The 20,802-nt window shown below is 36.0% G+C and overlaps 1 protein-coding gene across 2 annotated transcripts in view; it reads right to left on the bottom strand.

The window, feature by feature from the left end:
- The window catches only part of UNC5C (unc-5 netrin receptor C), a 362,776-nt gene that overhangs the window by 148,187 nt on the left and 193,787 nt on the right, over positions 1-20,802 (bottom strand). For both annotated transcript variants that reach the window (XM_045472350.1, XM_045472359.1), the window contains exon 2: positions 8,671-8,892. In XM_045472350.1, coding sequence (XP_045328306.1) covers positions 8,671-8,892 — 222 coding nt within the window. The remainder of the gene's footprint in view (positions 1-8,670; positions 8,893-20,802) is intronic.

Below are 20,802 nucleotides of genomic sequence, written 5' to 3'. Positions count from 1 at the left end.
ATCATTTATCTTCATTGGCAGACAAATATATTACAGATATAAGGCTCTATTCTTGCTAAGGCAGTACTCCCACTGACATAATAGAAAATTATGGAATGAAGTTCAAGTACAGCTTCCAAATTTTATTCACCATTTACTAGAATTTAAACAAAGGCCATGTAACTTCATTTTGAAAATGTTCACTCTGTTAATGAGTTATTTTACATAGAGAAAAATAATTGGTATGGTGTGTATACTTAATATGTAAAATAACTCTCCTTACAGAAGATTATGCTATCTTATCAATTCCCCAAATCACCTATTCATGAAATTTCTCAAATAAAAACATCATCAGTATGTCTCACTAAATTTCAGGTACTCAAATTTCATAGGATGAATACCTATAATTCCACAAAACAAACTTTTATTCTCTCCTGTGCTTAGTGCCTTATGTTATAAAATTCAGAACAGGTACTCAAATTTCGTAGGATGAATACCTATAATTCCACAAAACAAACTTTTATTATCTTCTGTGCTTAGTGCCTTGTATTATAAAATTCAGAACAGACAGAACTTTACAAAACAGAGGCCATACCATATCATTCCAATCTAATTGAAGAGACAGATATAGATATATACGCACAACTACACAGTTACATATGTATATTATGTACATATGTATTACTACATGTGTTTTTATACATACATCACTATATGTGTATATGAAATACATGTTTATATCTTACATATATAACTCTTTAATAAGTAACATAGCATTGTATTATAAGAAATGGACATTTTTTTACCTCAAAAATGATTGAATATTGATAATCTCTAATGGTTTAACCTACTACACATACACAACTCACACTTATGAGTATAATAAAAACAGAAGTACAAATAAGAGAAACGTAGACATGTTACATATGACATGGGTTTTACAGAAGGATTCATCACAATATTGCATTTGGGATACTTCTTTAAGCATGAGTAGGATTTTGACAGAAGTAGGATAGGGGAGAAGATGGAGTAAAGGTCATTCATTCATACACACATACTTACTGATCACCTACTAAGTACCAATGCCAAGTTAAGGATGGAAGTAGAATAACAAAAAAGATGGACATAATCCTTGATTTCATGGAGCTTACTCTTGGGCTCATAATGTTCAGATGGAAGAGGCGAGGTAACTTGAGAAAGGGAAACATAACTGTCCCTTTCAAGTATCTAACATTATTACTAAGAAGCCAGAAAGTGACCAGACGTGTTTCTAAAGTTCCACATGACTTAGGTAGGACCACTGAGTCAAGATTAACAGAAAATTGATTATAGTCAATTTAATAAAGAGCAAGCCAATAATGGCTTTGGGTTTAAATGGCTGCCATAGTCTCACAACTTAAAGTTTCTATGATTCTAAGACATCAAAATGTAAAGGAAAGAGTGTTTACATTCATTTAATACAACTTAAACCCCATCTTGTTTCCCTCTGAAAATGTAAGAGCAGCATGTCCTAAATCAAGTCCTGGTATGACATTAAGGGCTCATGATATTTTAACAGAGGTTCTGTGAAAAGCAGTTCAGTTGCCAAATATGATGAGGTTAAAAAAAGTTTGCCACTGTAGAGCTTTCCTGGGATTTTTATAGGAAAATACACTTTATACTTTTCTCCAAAAAGGGGATATAATTACTGTAGTGTTTCCTAATGTATTTGACCACATAGTTTTTGTTGGGTGTTGTTGTTTATTTGTTTTTGTTTTCCCAAATAGCACTTATAAGACACTGGTGGCTCACTGAACATAGCTTAAGAGGAAAAGTCAAATTTTCCCAGTGTCTAGGACATGTGGTGGAAGAGAAACTATTAGAAGAAGGCTAGAGAGTTTGATTGGGGACCAATTATACTGAACTTTTTGAATATAAGACCAAAGAAGATGAGCTTCAATCCACGGACATAGGAAAACCATCATATATTTTAAGAAATGGTGTGGTATAATCATTTGGATCTGTGCTTTAGGCCTGTGACGAACTGAAGAATGGTTTGCTGAGGAAAAAGTCTGAAACCAAACAGGTGTTGGAAGTTACCTAAATAATCTAAGAGGTATATGATAAAGGTCTATATATACTGGGAGAGTTAACAGTGAGAATTAAAAACAGAAGGATGTTTTGTGGGAGAATTCTGAGAAGGAACTGGCAGTAGCTAATGATCACTTTGGCTGCTGGAGTAAGGGATAAAGCTGACATTTCTATTTTTGGTGACAGGATGGAGAGAAGAGGCATCTGAAATAAGAATACAAGAGGAGAAAAAAGATTCAATTGTGCCACTTTTGCAACAGATGGGGACCTGAGTGAGCAGTGCATATTTGTAAACGCTCCTTTTGGAGTAAAGACAAATTCACTTAAATTAGTGCCCTGTTATAGCTTCTCTTCATCAGTTTCTTTTTTTCTGTTAAGGCTCTCCTTTTTGCTAACTGGCAAAATATTGAAGACCTTCAAGAATAAAAAGAATCAAATCCTAAGCACTGGTTCAAGTTATTCCATTAAAGAATGAGAAAGGTCTTAGATACAGAAAATCTGACATGGGCAAAGAAGGCAGGAGAAAGCATGGAAGATAAATGTCTAGCGGACCTTCTGTACTGGATTTTCTTTTCTGGAGAAAATGGAAACATGTATTCACAGATGTTTTTTAGACAAACTGTTCTGTGTTTGGTAGTTATGGCAGAATTTAGGGAGACACTACTGGGTACAAGGACAAGAGCAAAGGTTTGGAATCAGACAGCCCTGGGTTTATATCCTTGCTCTGCCATCTCCTAGCTATGTGATTTGGGGCTCATTAGTTTCTTTATCTTGCGGAACCTCAGTATTCCCATTTACAAAAGAAGCCAACAAATGATCTCAGAAGGTTATTGTGATATCTAAATAACGTAATACATGTAAAGTGTTCAATATAAAGCTTGGAAGTTTTTATCATTGTTGTGCTGGTCCTGCTGATAATACTGTGCTAATGTGAGAATATAATTGAAGAGGAAAAGGGAAAATCTTGGGAATTATTAAAATTTCAAACCAACCAAGGTTTTCTAAACTCCCCTGCTTTTTTGTAGAGGAGAAATATTTGCTTTTCGATGGTATATCTTAGGTACCATGGAAACAAGGGTTGAAAAGACTTCAAGTAAATGGAAAGCATCCAAGCCTGTTTTTTTCTTAAAAATATAACCATACAATTTTGAGCAGATCAAAATTTCTAAGAAATTCTGATAGAACAGATACTTATTACTAATCAAGAGCTTCTGACTATTGAAATTTTCTAAACCACCTAATATATACTGCTTTCCATTTTTCTGTTTCTTATATTACATATTTGCAAGAAATGCAAATGTGGTTTAAGTGAAGGAAGGGAAACATTAACCATAATAAATGATCTTTAATCAGTACATTTTATCATCAGTGGGGTAGCCTTGCTCAGCGAGTACAAATAATTGTTTGCTTCATGTTTCAGAACTGGAGAGTCTATTTAATGCCTTCATAATTTAAAAGGAAGAATATTGTAAGTTGGAGAAGAAATTTTGTTCTTTTTTTCAGGATTATTGTTTTGTAGTTTCTCAATGTGAAGTTACCTGTGATGGGGATTTTATTGAATGTGGTTGATTTTTCTTAGTTGGAAGGCAATGTATCTGATTCCACTAAACATGCTTCCAAATATTGTTATTCTAAGGCAGAGTTATCTATAAAAACAAACTCATTTGCAGTGACTTCTCTCCCTCTTATATCATCTGAGAACCAATTTGATCTTTTAAATGCCAAGACATTTCTCTGATTTGTAATATATTTCAAGACTTGATGTATTCTAACATTTCTTGCTATTAAGCACCACTAACCCCCCCATAAGACTATAGTCAGACTACATTAAGTGAAGACTTGAGAACCAAAGTTGCAGGTAAATCCAACTTCAGGGAAAAAAGTCCCCCAAACTAAGCATTTCAATTTCAATTCCATTTATAATGCTTCTGATCTCACAGAAAAGCAAAGAGCTCTAATATAAGAAGCCTACAAATATTCCCACAATACTTGTACAGATTGGAGATTTATGATAACAGGCAAAGAGATGCAATAAAATGGTTTGCAGGGTTTTTTTTCGGGTTTCATTATTTATTATGAAAATAACACATTCATGGGATGGAAGAAAACAAACTATAAAAGAAATCTCCTCTCACCCCAGATTTTGAGCTGTCAACTGCTTATTATATATTTCTCCAAAACATGCCAATGCATAGACAAATATATGTGCATCCTTTACATAATGAGGACATATTACATACAGTGTTCTGTACTCTGGTTTTCACTTCAAATTTTATGTGAGAGATTTTTCTACAGCTTCACGTATGGAGAAAGCTCATTATTTAAAAAAAAAAAAAAAAACATCACAGTAGTCCATGTAGGGATGAACAGTTCTCAGTATGCCTCTGCAATAGGGGTGCAATGAACAACCTTGCATTTCAGTCTTTGTGCTCATTTGGGATTTTATTTTTAAATCCTAAATTTGTAATTACCAAGTAAAAGGGTATATACATTTAAATATTGGTAGGTATCTTCAAATTGGCCTGGTAAAATCCAAAAGACTGTACCAATTTGCAACCTCATTAATAAAGGATGAAATATTCCCTATCCCATTCCTTTATCAACACTCAATACTGTTTTGATCTTGACACCATCTTAGATGCTTATTTACCAACTTGCATTTCCTTTACTATATACTCCTGTTCAACCTCTCCCCAATTTTCCATTTGGGTTGCTGATATTTTTCTTAAATATACTTTAAGAACCAGTAACATGTTAGTTAAATTAGCTCTTTGATTAATATATGTCCACAGACAGGGCGCCTGGGTGGCTCAGTAGGTTAAGCGTCCGACTTCAGCTCAGGTCACGATCTCGCGGTCCGTGAGTTCGAGCCCTGCGTCCGGCTCTGGGCTGATGGCTCAGAGCCTGGAGCCTGCTTCCGATTCTGTGTCTCCCTCTGTCTCTGCCCCTCCCCCGTTCATGCTCTGTCTTTTTCTGTCTCAAAAATAAATAAACTTTAAAAAAAAAAAAATATATATATATATATATAAATCTCCACAGATATAATCAAGTGTGTGTGCTTGTCCCTCAGCTTTGTGGTTTTCTTGCTTTGGATATTCAAAATCAGAAAGCTTTCTTATATGATTTCTTAATTTTGCCTTTATTAAAAAGACTTTTGCCCACTACTCAAACCAACCAACCAACCAACCAACCAACCATCCAAACAAATGCCAAAATTTTCTCCTAATGATGTTAATGACGATGATGGTGGTGGTGGTGATGATGATGATAACATTAAGCCCTAACATCAAGAACTTATTGTATTCTAATTAATGAGATAAAATCCAAGATTCATTCATTCATGCATGCATGCATTCATTCATTCATTCATTTTCCAACTGCCCACCTTGTGTTACATGTTAACACACTGTAAAATGCCTTAACTGAGAATTTCCTGGTCTCTATTTTAATCTATTAATCTACTGTAGGTCTTATTTTCTGTTCAGCTCAAACTCTTAATTTCTTTAGTTTTATATTTGCGAAGAGTTGGGGTTCCCTCATTATAATACTATTTCAGAACTCTTCCAGTTATTTTTACAAATTACTTTTCATACAACGTTGGTCATCTTATGATTCATTTATAAATAGCAAACATTCAAAAAATATTGCTTTTCTATCCAAGAACAAGACATGTCTTTCCATTTATTTAATCATGGTATTTTTCCTACTCTGAGTAGAATTTAAAGGCTTTCTTTCTAAAACTCTGCAAATTTTTGTTAGCTTTATACACACATATTTTCTTTTATGTTGTTATTGTAAATGTTATCTTTTATTCCATTATAATTTGAACTGGCCAGATGTACTAAGAAGAGTTGAAGGGTTATATGAATCTTTTATCAGCTGCTTTTCTGTATTCTCTTGATGTTTTTCTCAATTTTTTATTTAAAAATGCATGTTTTCCAGATATACAAAACCAGATGATCTGTCAAAAATGATTATTTTCCCACTTTCTCTACAATTTTTATATTTTTCAATCATTTGTCTTGTCTATTTGCACAGGTTCGTATGTTAAGGGCATGCCAAATAATACGGTGTCCGAGGGCATTTTTGTCTTTTTCCTAACTTTAAAGGTAATCCACTGTCTCAATGCTGGATTTCTTGTAAAGTTCTGGATGAACATGAAAGACAGCAAAGTCTATGGCATTTCATTCCCACTATCAATCTGAGAGATGTGTAAGTCTAGCAGCTGCCATTTAAAAAAAAAAATTATTTTAATGTTTATTTTTTTCTAAGCACGTGAGACAGACTGAGCGCACACAGGGGAGGGACAGAGAGGGAGGAAGACACAGAATCCGAAGCAACTACAGGCTCCAAGCTGTCAGCACAGAGCCCGACCCGGGGCTTGAACCCACGAACTGTGAGATCATGACCTGAGCTGAAGTCGGAAGCTTAACCGACTGAGCCACCCAGGCACCCCTCACAGCTGTGAGTTCTGCCTTTAGCTTTCATCTGTCCTGTCCTGAATTCGAATGAAAACATGCCACACATTTCCATTTATAAACTGCTTTAGAAGATATTTTTAATAACTGGTATATGCAATACTAATTACTTTTATGTGGAAATAATAACAAATACAATGTTTTAAGAAGGGAAACGTCTTACTAAAATATATACACCCACACACGCACACATATGTATCACCATCACAGCATGAAGCTGGCACGAGAGCTCAATATCAGAGCAGTTTTGGTTTTACTCCTACTCTTCCTATAGAGGCATTTTCATTAATTTAGTAAAGACAAGCCTAAACAGGTTTGTGACTTTCATCTCAGCTTTTGTGATGTCTTTCTTTTTCCTCTTACCATTCAAACTTGTGTGTTTGAAATCTTTACAAGTAAATGAGCTGAAACAAATAAAACTAATTCACTTGAGATTTTGTAGACATCTGGTGGAGTTATTTTCTGAGTAATTAGAATGAGAGGCGGGACAATTCCCTGAAGTAAAGCCACCATACAGTTGGATACCCAGTTATTTCTACAGCCATCAGATGGCATGCAGCGAGCATATTGATTCACAAATTGACAAACAGTTATGTAAAGCTGCCACCTGATTTTCTAAGACCATTTATGTTATATCAATATATGCACAACCTGCTTTTCTAAAAGATGCCTTTTCTCTGTCCTCTCACAGTCTGCTCCATTTCTTTATGTCCCATCACCTCACTATCCCTTCATGTTGTTAGAGATAGGGAACACAGTTGTCCCTCAAGGGCTGGTATCTGCTCGCCCTTGGTTAATCTGACATCTGTACACAAATATGAATCAATTACAATTCTGATTTTGAAAACATGTATCTATTTTGGTAAGTAGAGGTATTTATGAAAGAAAATAAATATATGTAAATGGTTTCACTTTTGTAATATTTATCACTATTTGGCTTGGAAATGTTGATCAGTGAATTCTTAATATTTCAAATGCATGTCTTAATATTATAAAATCATAGATCTAGAATGGATCTGAAAGTTCAAATTGTTATTCTCACTGCTAGGGAACAAAAGCACTTAAACCACTGTACAAAGATATACATCTTTCCAATTTAAAATAACTCTAGGAGATTCTGCAACTATCTTAAGTCACCCATGGTGGAGTAAAAAATTGCTATCAAGAAAAAAAAAATTGCTATCAAGAAAGTTTCCTTTTTAGCCAATCTAAATCCCACGGGTTATTAAAAATCTCCTTTATCATGTCTATGCCTTTAGTATTTTACTGTTAGGGATAACATTTATAGAGCAACAAAGTCAAATGTTTTCACCATGCCAAGAACAAAGGTATTCTAATCAAGACTCACCCAGATGGTGGCTATCCTTACCACTTCACTTCTTCCTGGATCCCACACTATCACTATTCTCAATCACTCTCAATTTAACTTTACCTAAGAGTTAGATAATTAGGATTTATTTCTATGTATGTATGTATTTTAGAGAGAGAGAGAGCGCACGCGCAAGCATGAGTAGGGGAGAGGGGCAGAGGGAAAGAGAATCTTAAGCAGGTTTCACACTAAGCACTGAGCCCAGGGCAGGGCTTGATCCCACGACACTGGAATCATGACCTGAACCAAAATCAAGAATCGGATGCTTAACTGACTGAGGATTTATTTTTAGATGTAAGTTAAGGATACAGGATACTTCAAAGGTGCAACGTTTGCAAGTTGTTTAAAAATATAAAGGGAAATTATGTATGTGAATTAAGACTTGATAGTCATGTAAACAAATATTACAAACTTATCCTTAGTTGAACATATTCCCCAATCCCGGGATATTTAGACATGACACCAGAATTGACACACAACTAAAACTCATGTTTTGCTAGGGCATTTGCATCCATCAGGTCTACTTGTTTTCCTCATTTATCTTTTTAATCATGAACTATGTCCATTACGCATCAAGTCAAGATGTATCCACACCCTTTTGTTTTGCAGTGCATGGAACAAGACAACCAAATCCCACCCAAACTGATTCAAAACTTTTGCCAAAGGATAGTAACTCCATTTTCATTCTCACAAGTGAAGGCACAGTATGACAACATGCCCAAGTAGTTAGTAAGTACATCCTGAACGGTGGTTCAAACGCAGCAGAAAACTCACCAGAGGTTTCGTCTACTCTCTCATCTACTATGTGGTCCTTCTGATGAACCCATTCACTATTGCACTTGAAGTAGATCTGGGTGGCGGGGCTGGCTTTACAATACAGGTTCACAGGCTTATTCTTCACAATATAAGCTTCTTCGGGCTCAATAAGAAAATGTGGTAGAGGCTCAGGTGGATCGGATGGAAAGGTTTCTGGGAGTTCATGAAAAAAGTCATCATCTGGTAAAACAAGAAGAAAGTGGAAAACATTCAAATCATTGTAGTCACTTGCCATTTACTTGCTATTCATTTAAAAATAGTGACTCATAAATGACTTAATTAGGTACCCGAGCGCCTGCTATGCATCAGGCAGTATGTTAGGTCTATAGACTTGTTGCTCAATTAATGATTTAGATTATTATTCTAATTTTACACATGAAAAAACTCAACATCAGGAAGGGTAAATATAATGCCCTGAGCATACAGGTAGTTTGTAAATAGCAGAACTGGGATCAGAACTCAGGTTTGTCTCACTCACAAAATGTGATCCTCCCAATGTAGTACTACACCTCCCATCACACAGTGTTCCTTCTCCTTGAGAGCTGACAAAAGCAGAAGCAATTGCATTAGAAAAATTCATTTGGGTTGCCTGGGTGGCTCAGTCGGTTAAGCCTCCGACTTCGGCTCAGGTCATGATCTCATGGCTCATGAGTTCAAGCCCCGTGTCGGGCTCTGTGCTGACAGGTTGGAGCCTGGAGCCTGCTTCAGATTCAGTCTCCCTCACTCTCTGCCCCTCCCCTGCTTGTGCGCGCTCTCTCTCTCTCTCTCTTAAATATAAATAAACATTAAAAAAATAAAAAAAAGAAACATTTGTTTCTTTTGAAACATTGAAAAATATAAGGCTCCTAGGCAAATCTTAAAATTCTTTGCAAGGAGCTGAGAAGGAATACTAGGAACCTGAATTAGTGATCTTTAAGTTCAGATTCAAAGGTGCCACTGCATGACATAGTCTTTCAAATGAATTCATTCATTCAACCAAAACTATTTGTTGAACTCAGGATTATTCTCAGCTCCGGAAAGCAGCCAATAGGCTGACAGAGTGGAGCCCAGCCAATAGAGTAGAGCCCAGAGTCTAGCAATTCTGTTTGGTCTTATTTAGAAACTATACCTCCAGTATCAGATGTATTAAGTGACTAGTTAAACCTGTCCTCATTAGAATATTACTGAGTTATTATCGTGAAGACCAATAGTCAATGGTCTCATTTTTTTTTTATAGCACAGAAAATTGTTAAATATATTGCTCCCACCCTGCTATTTCCACACCACTGAAGAAACAAAACCCCCAAACCACTTAAGATATTTACCCACTTTGAGGTATGTTTTTCATAATTTGGGTTCTGTATGATTCCAAATAAAAATAGAAAAAAAATAAAAGTGCCATTAAAACCCTATTATCATATTTCACAAAAGCCAAGGTAAAAAGAGTCTTTCCAATACACTGAAAATAAGTCAGACCTGATATTTTTCTTCCTGTGACAGATAGTGGAGAGCAAAACTATTATTAATTCCTTAAGTTGATTAAGCACCCTAGGATAATATGTCGGGTTAACACTGTGAGGTCAAAATTAAAAGTTTTTACAATTTTTTTCTTTTAATATTTATCTTTTTGAGAGGGTGGGGGGAGGGAGGGAGGGAGGGAGAGAGAGAGAGAGAGAGAGAGAGAGAGAGAGAATGAGTGGGGGAGGGGCAGAGAAAGAGGGAGACACAGAATCCGAAGCAGGCTCCAGGCTCTGAGCTGTCAGCACAGAGCCCAACATGAGGATCAAACTCATGACTGTGAGATCATGGCCTGAGCTGAAGTGAAGTTGGATGCTCAACTGACTGAGCCACCCAGGTGCCCCTCAAAATTAAAAGGTTTTGAAAGTACATATATTCAATGGTTGTTCATATGTCACCTTGAAACTCATTTTATAACTCATTCTGGTGTTGCCCTATTTTGCATGAAGGCCATTAGTAAAATGGACATTTGTCTGTTAAGAAACCTGGCCTGGAGCTTTTCTCATCTAGGTCATGGGTAGCTGTCAAATAGTAACCATGTTTGATCTCTGCCAATATGTTGTGCAATGAAAACTGGCTTTGCTTATATCACAGACACAACTAGCTTTCAAAGCTCTTCACAATTTTAAATTTCTGACACTGGTATGTAAATGATGCATCCTATAGCTAGCTTTCTTTCTCACTTTACTGCCTTCATTTGCTTTCTTCTGGCAGGGCATCACTTCTGGTTTTTCCATTGTTGAACATCAAGGATCCAAACTGTCAGTTAACTAAAGAATAACTTTGTTTCCATCAATTTCAGCTTCTGTAGTCAATATGCAAGAACACTCAAGACTGCTTAAATAAACAGAGTTCAGAAAGGCAAAGGAATAGGGAACTGAGGTATTGACAGATTCATCAACATAAAGCTGATATCTTGAAGGCCTTATTCTCTTATTTCATTTTTTCCCCCAATGATCTTATTGTTATATGTGATGATGGACAGTTCTGATTATCAACAGAATGCCACAAAATATCAAACTCAAATTCTGTAAAATGTTAGCTGTTGTTTTTAATTATTATTCATGAAGGCAGAGGATCAATTCATTTTCTTTTTTTACTATTGATGAATACAAAAAGTGTATACACCAATAGTAAAAACTAATTGTGTACACATACAAACAGTAAAAAAACTGTATACACATGCAAAAATGTATATGTATTTTATATAAATATTTTTCTTTAGGTTTGCAAAATACAAAAAGGTTTTCATTCAGTTATTGTTTCAGAAAGTGAGATTGTTCCTTTAGAAGGAATGATGATTGTGAAATATCAGATGACTGTTTACTACCTTACCTTATTCAATCATGTAGCAAAGTACTTATGTATTCACATCCTACAGAAAGATAGGCACTAAAAATTGATTACCCTTCCTTGCCAAAAGCGTGTATTTCTTCCTTCTGATCATTTTATTGTAAACTACTGGGAAGACTAATGGAAGTTGAGAAAGTCACACATATGTTTTCAACTCAAAAGGGGCTCTGTGAAATGCTGGAAAAAATAGTAATCATGTATTTAAAAAATGTATGGACAACCTAATTTTGTATTTGCTTAATTCTGTGTTTTAAGACAAGAGGATCACTACTAACAAAGTGAAATAATCCTATGACTTGGTTTGAAGTTTCATGAAGTGTTGATTTTTTTAAGGTGTTTGTTACATAACACTTACTGTATTTTATAACAATAGGAAAGATTTCCATCATTTGAAACATTTTCATTATGTGTTAAATTCAGTGTTCCTTTTACATATCATTGTACTTACTACATAAACCCTATCTCTTAAATTTGACCTAGGGAGATGCCTTAACCAGCAATATCATATAAGGTTGTTACTATTTCTTATAATACACATACGGTGTTTAAGTCCATGCCTAGATAAATTCACATCAGACAATATAGTACATTACTCCTAGTGCTTAATTCTGGAGATGGGAATGGCATTTCTAAAGATAATTTTCAAGACTCTGAGCCAGTAAGATATATATATAATGGGATAGATTTGACAAAATGGGAATGGACTGATTATCTGTGGGTTCACAAGCTGCTGGGAAATTCTCCTCTTCTGCATTTGCAGCAAGTGGCCTGGATACCATGCCCAACCATGGAAATTGGTCCAGATAACAACCTCTCTAGCATTGGGTTGAGAATGCTAAGACAATACTTTCTTTGGTCCAGGCAAAAAATGGTAAGTATGAGGATTAATTTCAGAAATTGTCTTTTTATGAAATCTCTTTTTAAATATTTTTTCTAGACTAAGTTTTGAAAATCAAACAAGTGAGCCAATTTTCTTCAACCAAAATTATAAAAGAAAACTTCTGAGTATTTAAATATCCGGCATGGTTACATCTATATGTATTTAACAAGGAAAAAATAAATGACCATCTTCAAATGCCATGTGTATTTTACAAGGAAAAAAGTAATCATTTCCAAATATCATGTGTATTTAATAAGGAAAAAATGACCATCTTCAAATACCATGTGTATTTTACAAGGAAAAAGTGACCATCTCCAAATACCATGTGTATTTTACAAGGGAAAAATGATCGTTGGTAAATGACCATCTACAAATACCTCTTCATGAAAACTTAGCTCCTCTGGATCATGTATGCATTTGCCTTGCACACATATGGAGAAACCTACTTTTCAGTTTTGGCCACCAATTTTATGCAATTATTACCAATTTTCAAAGCCAGAAATATATAACAAATGCTTAACACTAGAATGAGAGCTCCTCTGAAGGCAGGAGTTATTGTCATTTTCATTTTTTATTTTCCATTAAGTCTAGCATAATGCCAGGCACATTGTAGGAGGTCAATAAAAATCTTATAAAAGCATAAATATTGTATAAATGGCACCTGCGATCATTCAGAAAAGATTCACAAGGCATTTTTTTTATTGTTTTATTTATTTTTGAGACAGGGAGACAGAGTGCAAGATGGGGAAGAGCAGAGAGAGAGGAGGCACAGAATCCAAAGCAGGCTGCAGGCTCTGAGCTGTCAGCACAGAGCCTGACGCGGGTCTAAAACTCAGGAACCATAAGATCATGACCTGAGCCAAAGTCAGACACTTAACCGACTGAGCCACCCAGGTGCCCCAGATTCACAAAGTATTTTAGAGTTTACAGTGTCTCAAATTAATTAACAATACAAGAGGTTGTAACAATAGTAAGATCTACAAACGGGACTGGCTACAAAATTTGTGTGGCCTGGTGCAGAGTGGAAATTTGGGGATCCTCATTAAAAATATATTAAGAATTCTGAAACAATGGCAGATGAGCATCCAACCAAGAGTCCTGTGTGACAGTGCAGGTCACATACCCACAAAGTTGGTCTTGTCTACAAATGTCAGTTAACCGAGCATTCCACCTCATGGAAAATCTGAGAATTAAGACTTTGTCTTTATTAATGGATATTTGTTTTAGAACTCATTTGCTATTTTCCAGCTTCTTATCATGATTAGATGTTTTCTAGAAGAATCATGGCTTTCCAGAGACAGAAACTCAGTCTCCAAAGAAGTCTGCGAGCAAATGTGTTTGCAATGGAGCACAAGGGAAAGCATGTGACTGTATTTGCTCATGGCTTTCCCTTTGGATTACTCCAGTGTCCATTCACAGGCCTGACCCAAAACAAGTCAAATCTCTGCCACACTGAAGCTAAATCTTCCAGGGCACTAGAAGACTGTTTAATACAAGGAAAAATAAGGTCTGAGATTTTAAAATTTAATACATGGGGATAACAAGGTTTGAGATTCTACCTTGAGTTGGTAGACTGTTTACTGAGATCAGTTGCTGACATGCAATTCATTTTACTACACAAATAAACTAGCTTTCTGATACTATTAAGGTGATGCTACAAAACTGGAAGGTATAAAAGAACAGTTTGTCTTTTCAGCAGGGAGATCAGTGAGTGCATCCTATTACTACTTTTTTTTTTTTTTTTAATATAAATATCCAAAGAGCCCTGAAGTCTTCAGGGAGATAATGGGAACTCAATTTGTGAATAGCAACTTCAGTCAATGAACTTATTTCTGGCAACATGCCACAGTTATCCCAAATTATTATAGGTTGTATAAAGGCACACCTCAGTTGCTGATATTGACGGCATTATGAAATTTGGGCCATATGACTTGATTAATAAAATTGCTAAACAAGTTTTCTGCATGTAGTTTATTCAAATTAACAAAATAAAATTTCCACAGTTGTTTTTATTCTGTACATTGAATTCACTATTAACTTAAAGCTATAATTGCCATTTCGATTTAGATGTAAGGTTATTATTCATTTTAACCTTCTCTAACACTTAATTTTCCACTCTCTCATTACTCAATAATGATATCACCATTTTTATCTTGATATCAGGTAAATCTCAATATTTCCTTTTCTGTTATCTCATATAGCCTTTGTTTTTTCATTTATACACAAGAAGAGAAAGCTTTGTACCATGTATTATTTTTATAGACTTTCATTCCACCTAAATCTTGACAGGAAAATATTATGCTATGAACATCAATCTAGGAAGCTTAGGTTGCTGGTTTTATTGCTATGTATCAAGCCTTAATTTTCATCAACTTAATACATAAGTTTCTATATTTCTGAATCATAAGACTTAAACTATTATTGCTTATATCATAAAATATAGGACTATTATCTCTTTGTCTGAGACCTGAAGCGTATTCTTCTGAAATGGAATTTACTTCCAAATGATTCAAGAGCAATTTAAAATGAATGACTGCAAAGCTAATTTTATCTGCATTTGGCTGCCCATCCATCAGAGAGATAATTCATGATATATTACAACAAAAGGCAGCTGAAATTAACTATCTGAATGAGACTCCAGCTTATTTTTAATATTTTGATTAAAATATCCTTTGGAAGACAAAGACTACGGTCTATACTTCATGCAACATATTGATGGATTCATCATTTAAATTTAAGTAGCTGAATATATAATGCCTTAAATGTATTACACAATTTGGAGGTACTGCACGATTCTAACTCCAAAAGAAAAAAAAAACTTTCCTTTTTCTTCTTTTAAAGAAATACTTGCAAAATCATGCTGATATATGATTAACGGTGACATGAAGTCAACATGATATTGGCGACACACTTACCTGTGAAACAGAGGCACCTCCTTCTGCCCCAGTTTAAGTCATTATAATCTCTCAATTTTACTAATATAAAATCCTTCCAAGTGTTTTCCTGCCTACAGTTTTTACTTCTGCCACGTAGTCTATACCATGCTCGTAGAAAATTTTGTCAAAAATACCTTTACTCCCTTTTTCAAATAATTTAATAAAGACAACATAAAACCAGGTGGTAAGTTTATTTTTGCTTATCAGATTAGCTAAAAAACAGTGAATGACTGATGAGGAGTTGAGGAAATGTGCATTTGCATATACCGGCTATAGTGTAAATTTGCACCATGGTAGAGAAAAATTGACAATATAAATAAAAATTTAATCTCTGCACACATCCAAATAGGTTATCCCACTTCTTGGAACTTTACATTTTACAGGCATAATGGCATATATGTATGTATATAAGTGTGTGTGTGTGTGTGTGTGTGTGTGTGTGTATGGATATATGCATATATATATAATACACACATACACAAAGATGTTCACTGCAGCACTGTTTATTAAAAAATACACGACGGGCACCTGGATGGCTCAGTCAGTTAAGCATGTGCCTGAGGCTCAGGTCATGATCTCGCAGTTCATGGGTTTGAGCCCCATGTCGGGCTCTGTGCTGGCAGCTCAGAGCCTAGAGCTTGCTTTGGATTCTGTGTCTCCCTCTCTCTCTATCTTTCCCCCATTGACGCTCTGTCTCTCAAAAAATGAATAAATGTTTAAAAGAATTTTTTTTTCAACGTTTATTTATTTTTTTTTTTGGGGACAGAGAGAGACAGAGCATGAACGGGGGAGGGGCAGAGAGAGAGGGAGACACAGAATCGGAAACAGGCTCCAGGCTCTGAGCCATCAGCCCAGAGCCCGACGCGGGGCTCGAACTCACGGATCGCGAGATCGTGACCTGGCTGAAGTCGGACGCTTAACCGACTGCGCCACCCAGGCGCCCCAAAAGAATTTTTAAAAAATACATGATATATTTCAACAAAAGCAGCTGGAATTAACTATTCGATGAGAATTATTTGAATGAGAAAAACTAACAATCAACTGAGGAATGGTTAAATAATTATTTATGATATATCCTTCTAAGAGAAAACTGTTTTTCCAATTAAAATAAGAAGCATATTTGTCTGTATTAAATTAGAAGGGCATCCATTAGTTAGTTAAGCAAGTAAAGCAAGTTTTTGGCTAATCTGCATAGAATGATGCCACTTTTGGGAACGGATGGAAGGAAGGAAAGAAGCTAGGAAGGAAGGGCACGCAATGCCTAGGTGAGTGTTTGACTGAATAACCAGGGACCACAGCTTTTCCAAGTTGACACATCAAACTGGCCATCACACTTCCCACAACATTGCCATGGTTTCATACTTCTTGCTCATTCTTCAGACATCAGACATCCCTTCTTCTGAAGGCCCTCTCACCTCCAAATCCTGGACCTCAGCCTCTGATATCATCTCCCATTGCTCTCTACTTTTCTTGTTTATTATTTCTTCCCCACTAGAAAGCAAGTTCAGAGCTTTAGGAAAGTGCTTATCTTAATTCGTTTCTGCATAACTGATACCTAGTCCAGTGCCTGGCATGGACAACAGGATTTTAGTTGTCATTTCCTTTCCATTTGAATTGTCCTGTAAGAAGTTCCTATATGATAAGATAGGAGAATATAGAAATTACTCTATCAACAGAAATAATGGGAAGAAGTCCTTACACAAAATACAACAGAAATACATGTATTTGAAAGGAGGTCCCTTGGCATTCATAAGTACAGATCCACTCCCCATATTAAAAAAAAAAAAAATTAGATCTACCTTCTATGCAAGTATTTATGTCATACATCATGAGGTGCAACACCCTTGGGCTAAATATATTCCCTCACTAAATAATCAAAGTTGAATCTAAAACATTTTGTGTGTGGAAAATGATATATCTAATTATTGTGCCTCTTCAACTTCCTGGCCTCATTTGGTGCTTGACTTCATTACACAACTCCCTCCTTTTTGAAACTTTCTCCTCTCTTGGGGACTGCACATTAGCACTAGATTGCTTCCCATCCTACCTCTTTGACCTTTCTCCTTCTGCTTTGCTGTTTGAGTGCAGTCAGAAACTTACCAAGTTTCTCTCTTTTAGTCTCTCCCTTGGGCATCTCATCCACAACTCTGGCTTCAATTATCAGATCATGTCACACACACAATCTTCCACTCCACCCCCTTGCTTCTTAAAATCCTTTGATGCCTTTGTATTGACCAAGAATGAAATCAGACTCTTTGCCAAGGCCAATGAGGACCCACCCAAACTGATTGCTGGTGGCCTCTCTGTCTCATTTCTTGTCCTCATGTCCTTTCCTCACCATTCTCGAGACAGACAGACTGGTATTTGTATCTCTGAACACACCAAACTCAGTCCTACCCTAGAGCATTTGCACAAGCTCTTCATTTAGAAAAGCTCTCTCTCCCTCTTGCCATTTAGGTTTTGTCTCAGTATTTTCTGCCAAAGAGATTCTTGACTACCCAATCTCTCAAACTCTTGATGTGTCTCTTCAAGAACACATCATTCTATTTGATTTCTTCTTACCACCCATCACTCTCAAATTAGCTTGTTTACTCAGTTAGTTGCCTCTTTTCTTTTCCCCCACTACAAAAGTCAAAGCTTTATGGGATTAGAAATTTTATCTGTTTTGTTCAACACTCTACCCTCAGCATCAACATCAGATAAACATCTTCCCTCTAAAACCAGCTTCTCTTTTTGACTCAACTCCTTATTTCTGACTACCATATCATTCTAACAGTCAGAAGCTTGGCGTCCTGTCTCCCCATCAGGTCCAATTCATCTACATGTACAATGAATATCAGCTCTATATTGTCTCTCTTACCATCAATCCTTATTCTCCTTCTCACTATCACTGCTCAAATTTAAGTCCTTACTATATTCATATGAACTATTACAAGAGTAATGTTACTGACTTGCCTTGCTTTGGACTTGCTCCTGACCTTCCTCTCTCAATTCCAGCTAAACCACATCTAAAAGGAAGGTGGAATCATAATAGCTTCTGCTGGAAACATCGTGTTCAACAGAAAAAGGCCAAAACTTCACTCAATTTTCAGCTTATTTACCACCATTCCCCCACAGCTAAAATTGGTGATTCTATATTCCACACTAAGGTAGGTTTTTAAAATTTTTCCCCACGTGCACGTATTGCTGTGCACCTGATGTCTTATTCCCTACTGACTCTTCAATGCCTATCTCAATACCACTGAAAGATCTATTCTTAGTCCTTCCAGAGATAGCCATTCCTTAGTGCTCAATTGTACAAATCCTTTAACGCAATTTGTGAGTGCCAGTAATTTCTGTATTCCTTATTATAGCCCAGCTCCACCATATATCTAGTAGTCTCTAAAATTTTACTCAGTTGAAGTGAACACATCGAAAATTGATTCCTTGCTTCGAGAACTATGAAAAATATTAATTACTTCTCCACAGTAAAGTATTATGATAATTCAAATTATCTAAATGTAATCTGTCTATATCTATACACTTATCAAAAAATCTATATATGTTTTTTTAACTATGACGGATATTTTCAAGTATATGAAAAATGATAGAGCAAAGAAGCTAAACACCCATAACCCAACTTCCAGAAATTTAACAAGTGTACTCATTTTGTTTCATACACACAAAAATATTTTGTAAGCATTCAGAATTCACATGTAAGGGAAACTAAACATATCAGAGTGTCAGGCTGAGATAGCAAAGAAGACAAATGTCACCAAATTAATAATAAGAATTAAACAGGAGTGCCTTGGTGGCTCAGTTGGTTAAGCCTCCAACCCCTGATTTTGGCTCAGGTCACGATCTCACGGTTCGTGAGATGGAGTCCCCCATCTGGCTCTGCACTGACAGTGTGCTTAGGATTCTCTCTCCTTTTCTCTCTGTCCCTCCCCTGTTCGCACACACACTCTCTCTCAAATAAACTTGAGAAAAAAAAAGAATAAGAATTAAATTCAAAATATTGGAAACTATGAAAATAAAATCTATGGCAATATGCATACACTATTCAGCCATAAAATTAAGACCTAAAATAAAAATTATCGCTGGTAAGAACACATACTTTATATTTTTAAAACATAACCATTAAAAATGTATATTTCTCATGCAAATTAGAAATTCTTTTTAATTACTTTGGAATGAAGAATATATCCCTTAAATTTAGTGAAATAATTAATAATACACCAAATATACACAGTACTCCATAGATCCATAATGAAGTTCATGAATATAGGAAGCTTCAAAGTTAGGAAATCTCGGGGCACTTGGGTGGCTCATTCGGTTAAGCATCCAACTTTGGCTCAGGTCATGATCTAATGATTCGTGAGTTTGAGCCCCTCATCAGGCTCTGTGCTGACAGCTCAGAGCCTGCAGCCTGCTTCAGAGTCTGTCTCCCTTTCTCTCTGCCCCTCCCTTGGTCACGCTCTGTCTCTGTCTCTCTCTCAAAAATAAATAAACATTTTAAAAAAATGTTAGGAAATCTCTATCTTTCCTAGGGTTTCCACAAGCTACAAAGCTAAGAATTGTCTTTGACTCTTTCCTCTTTCTCACTGCCAACATAAAAACGATCAACGAGTCCTACTGATTTTATGGTCTACATGTTTCTTTCATGTGTCTCTTTTTCTATTTCTGATTCCACTGCCATTACCATTTCTTGCTAGAACACTTCAAAGTCTCATAGTTGGTATCCTTGGCCTAATACTGAAAGGCAAGATCTAAGTCACTTCTCTGTTTCCTCTAAGACAAATCTGAGCTCATGAACATGGTATACAAGCTCCTCCATGATCTAATGTGTGCCCACCATTCCACCTTCCTTTCTCAGTACTCCATCCCTTGCCCTCTACATTACAAAAACACAGACCATCTACTGTCATCTGGACATAACATGCGGTTTCTACACCTTCTGCTTCAGTGACTCCCCTCTCTTATTTTACCTGCTCCTCCTCAGCCTCTAAGCTCTACTCAACCATAATTTCTTCCAGGAATGGAACATACCTGCCAGCTTAGAACATACCTCTCCCATAACCGTACCATCAACTTTATTGGGGAGAAATATTTATTTCTAACACTGCATTTTAAATTAACTTTGGGACTACTAACTGGATGTTATTCATCATTGTACACGTGGTGCTTATTACACTCTTGGGAACTGAATATATAATTTTTGAATAAATGGGTGCAGGGCTTTCTGTATCCAGGGGAAAACACATGGACTTTGGGTTATCATAATTATGAATTGGGTAATTGCTATGAAAATGGACTTTGGGACCCCACAGGTTTGGATTTGAATCTCAGCACCACTTTTTACTAGGTGTATGATTTTTGGTATTTTACCTAATCTCAGTTTCTGTGTCTATCAAATGGATATAGGCAAAGAGATGTGGTGATAGT

Source organism: Leopardus geoffroyi, chromosome B1, assembly GCF_018350155.1.
Source record: "Leopardus geoffroyi isolate Oge1 chromosome B1, O.geoffroyi_Oge1_pat1.0, whole genome shotgun sequence".
Lineage (NCBI taxonomy): Eukaryota > Metazoa > Chordata > Mammalia > Carnivora > Felidae > Leopardus > Leopardus geoffroyi.
This window is presented reverse-complemented; position numbering and strand designations above follow the sequence as displayed.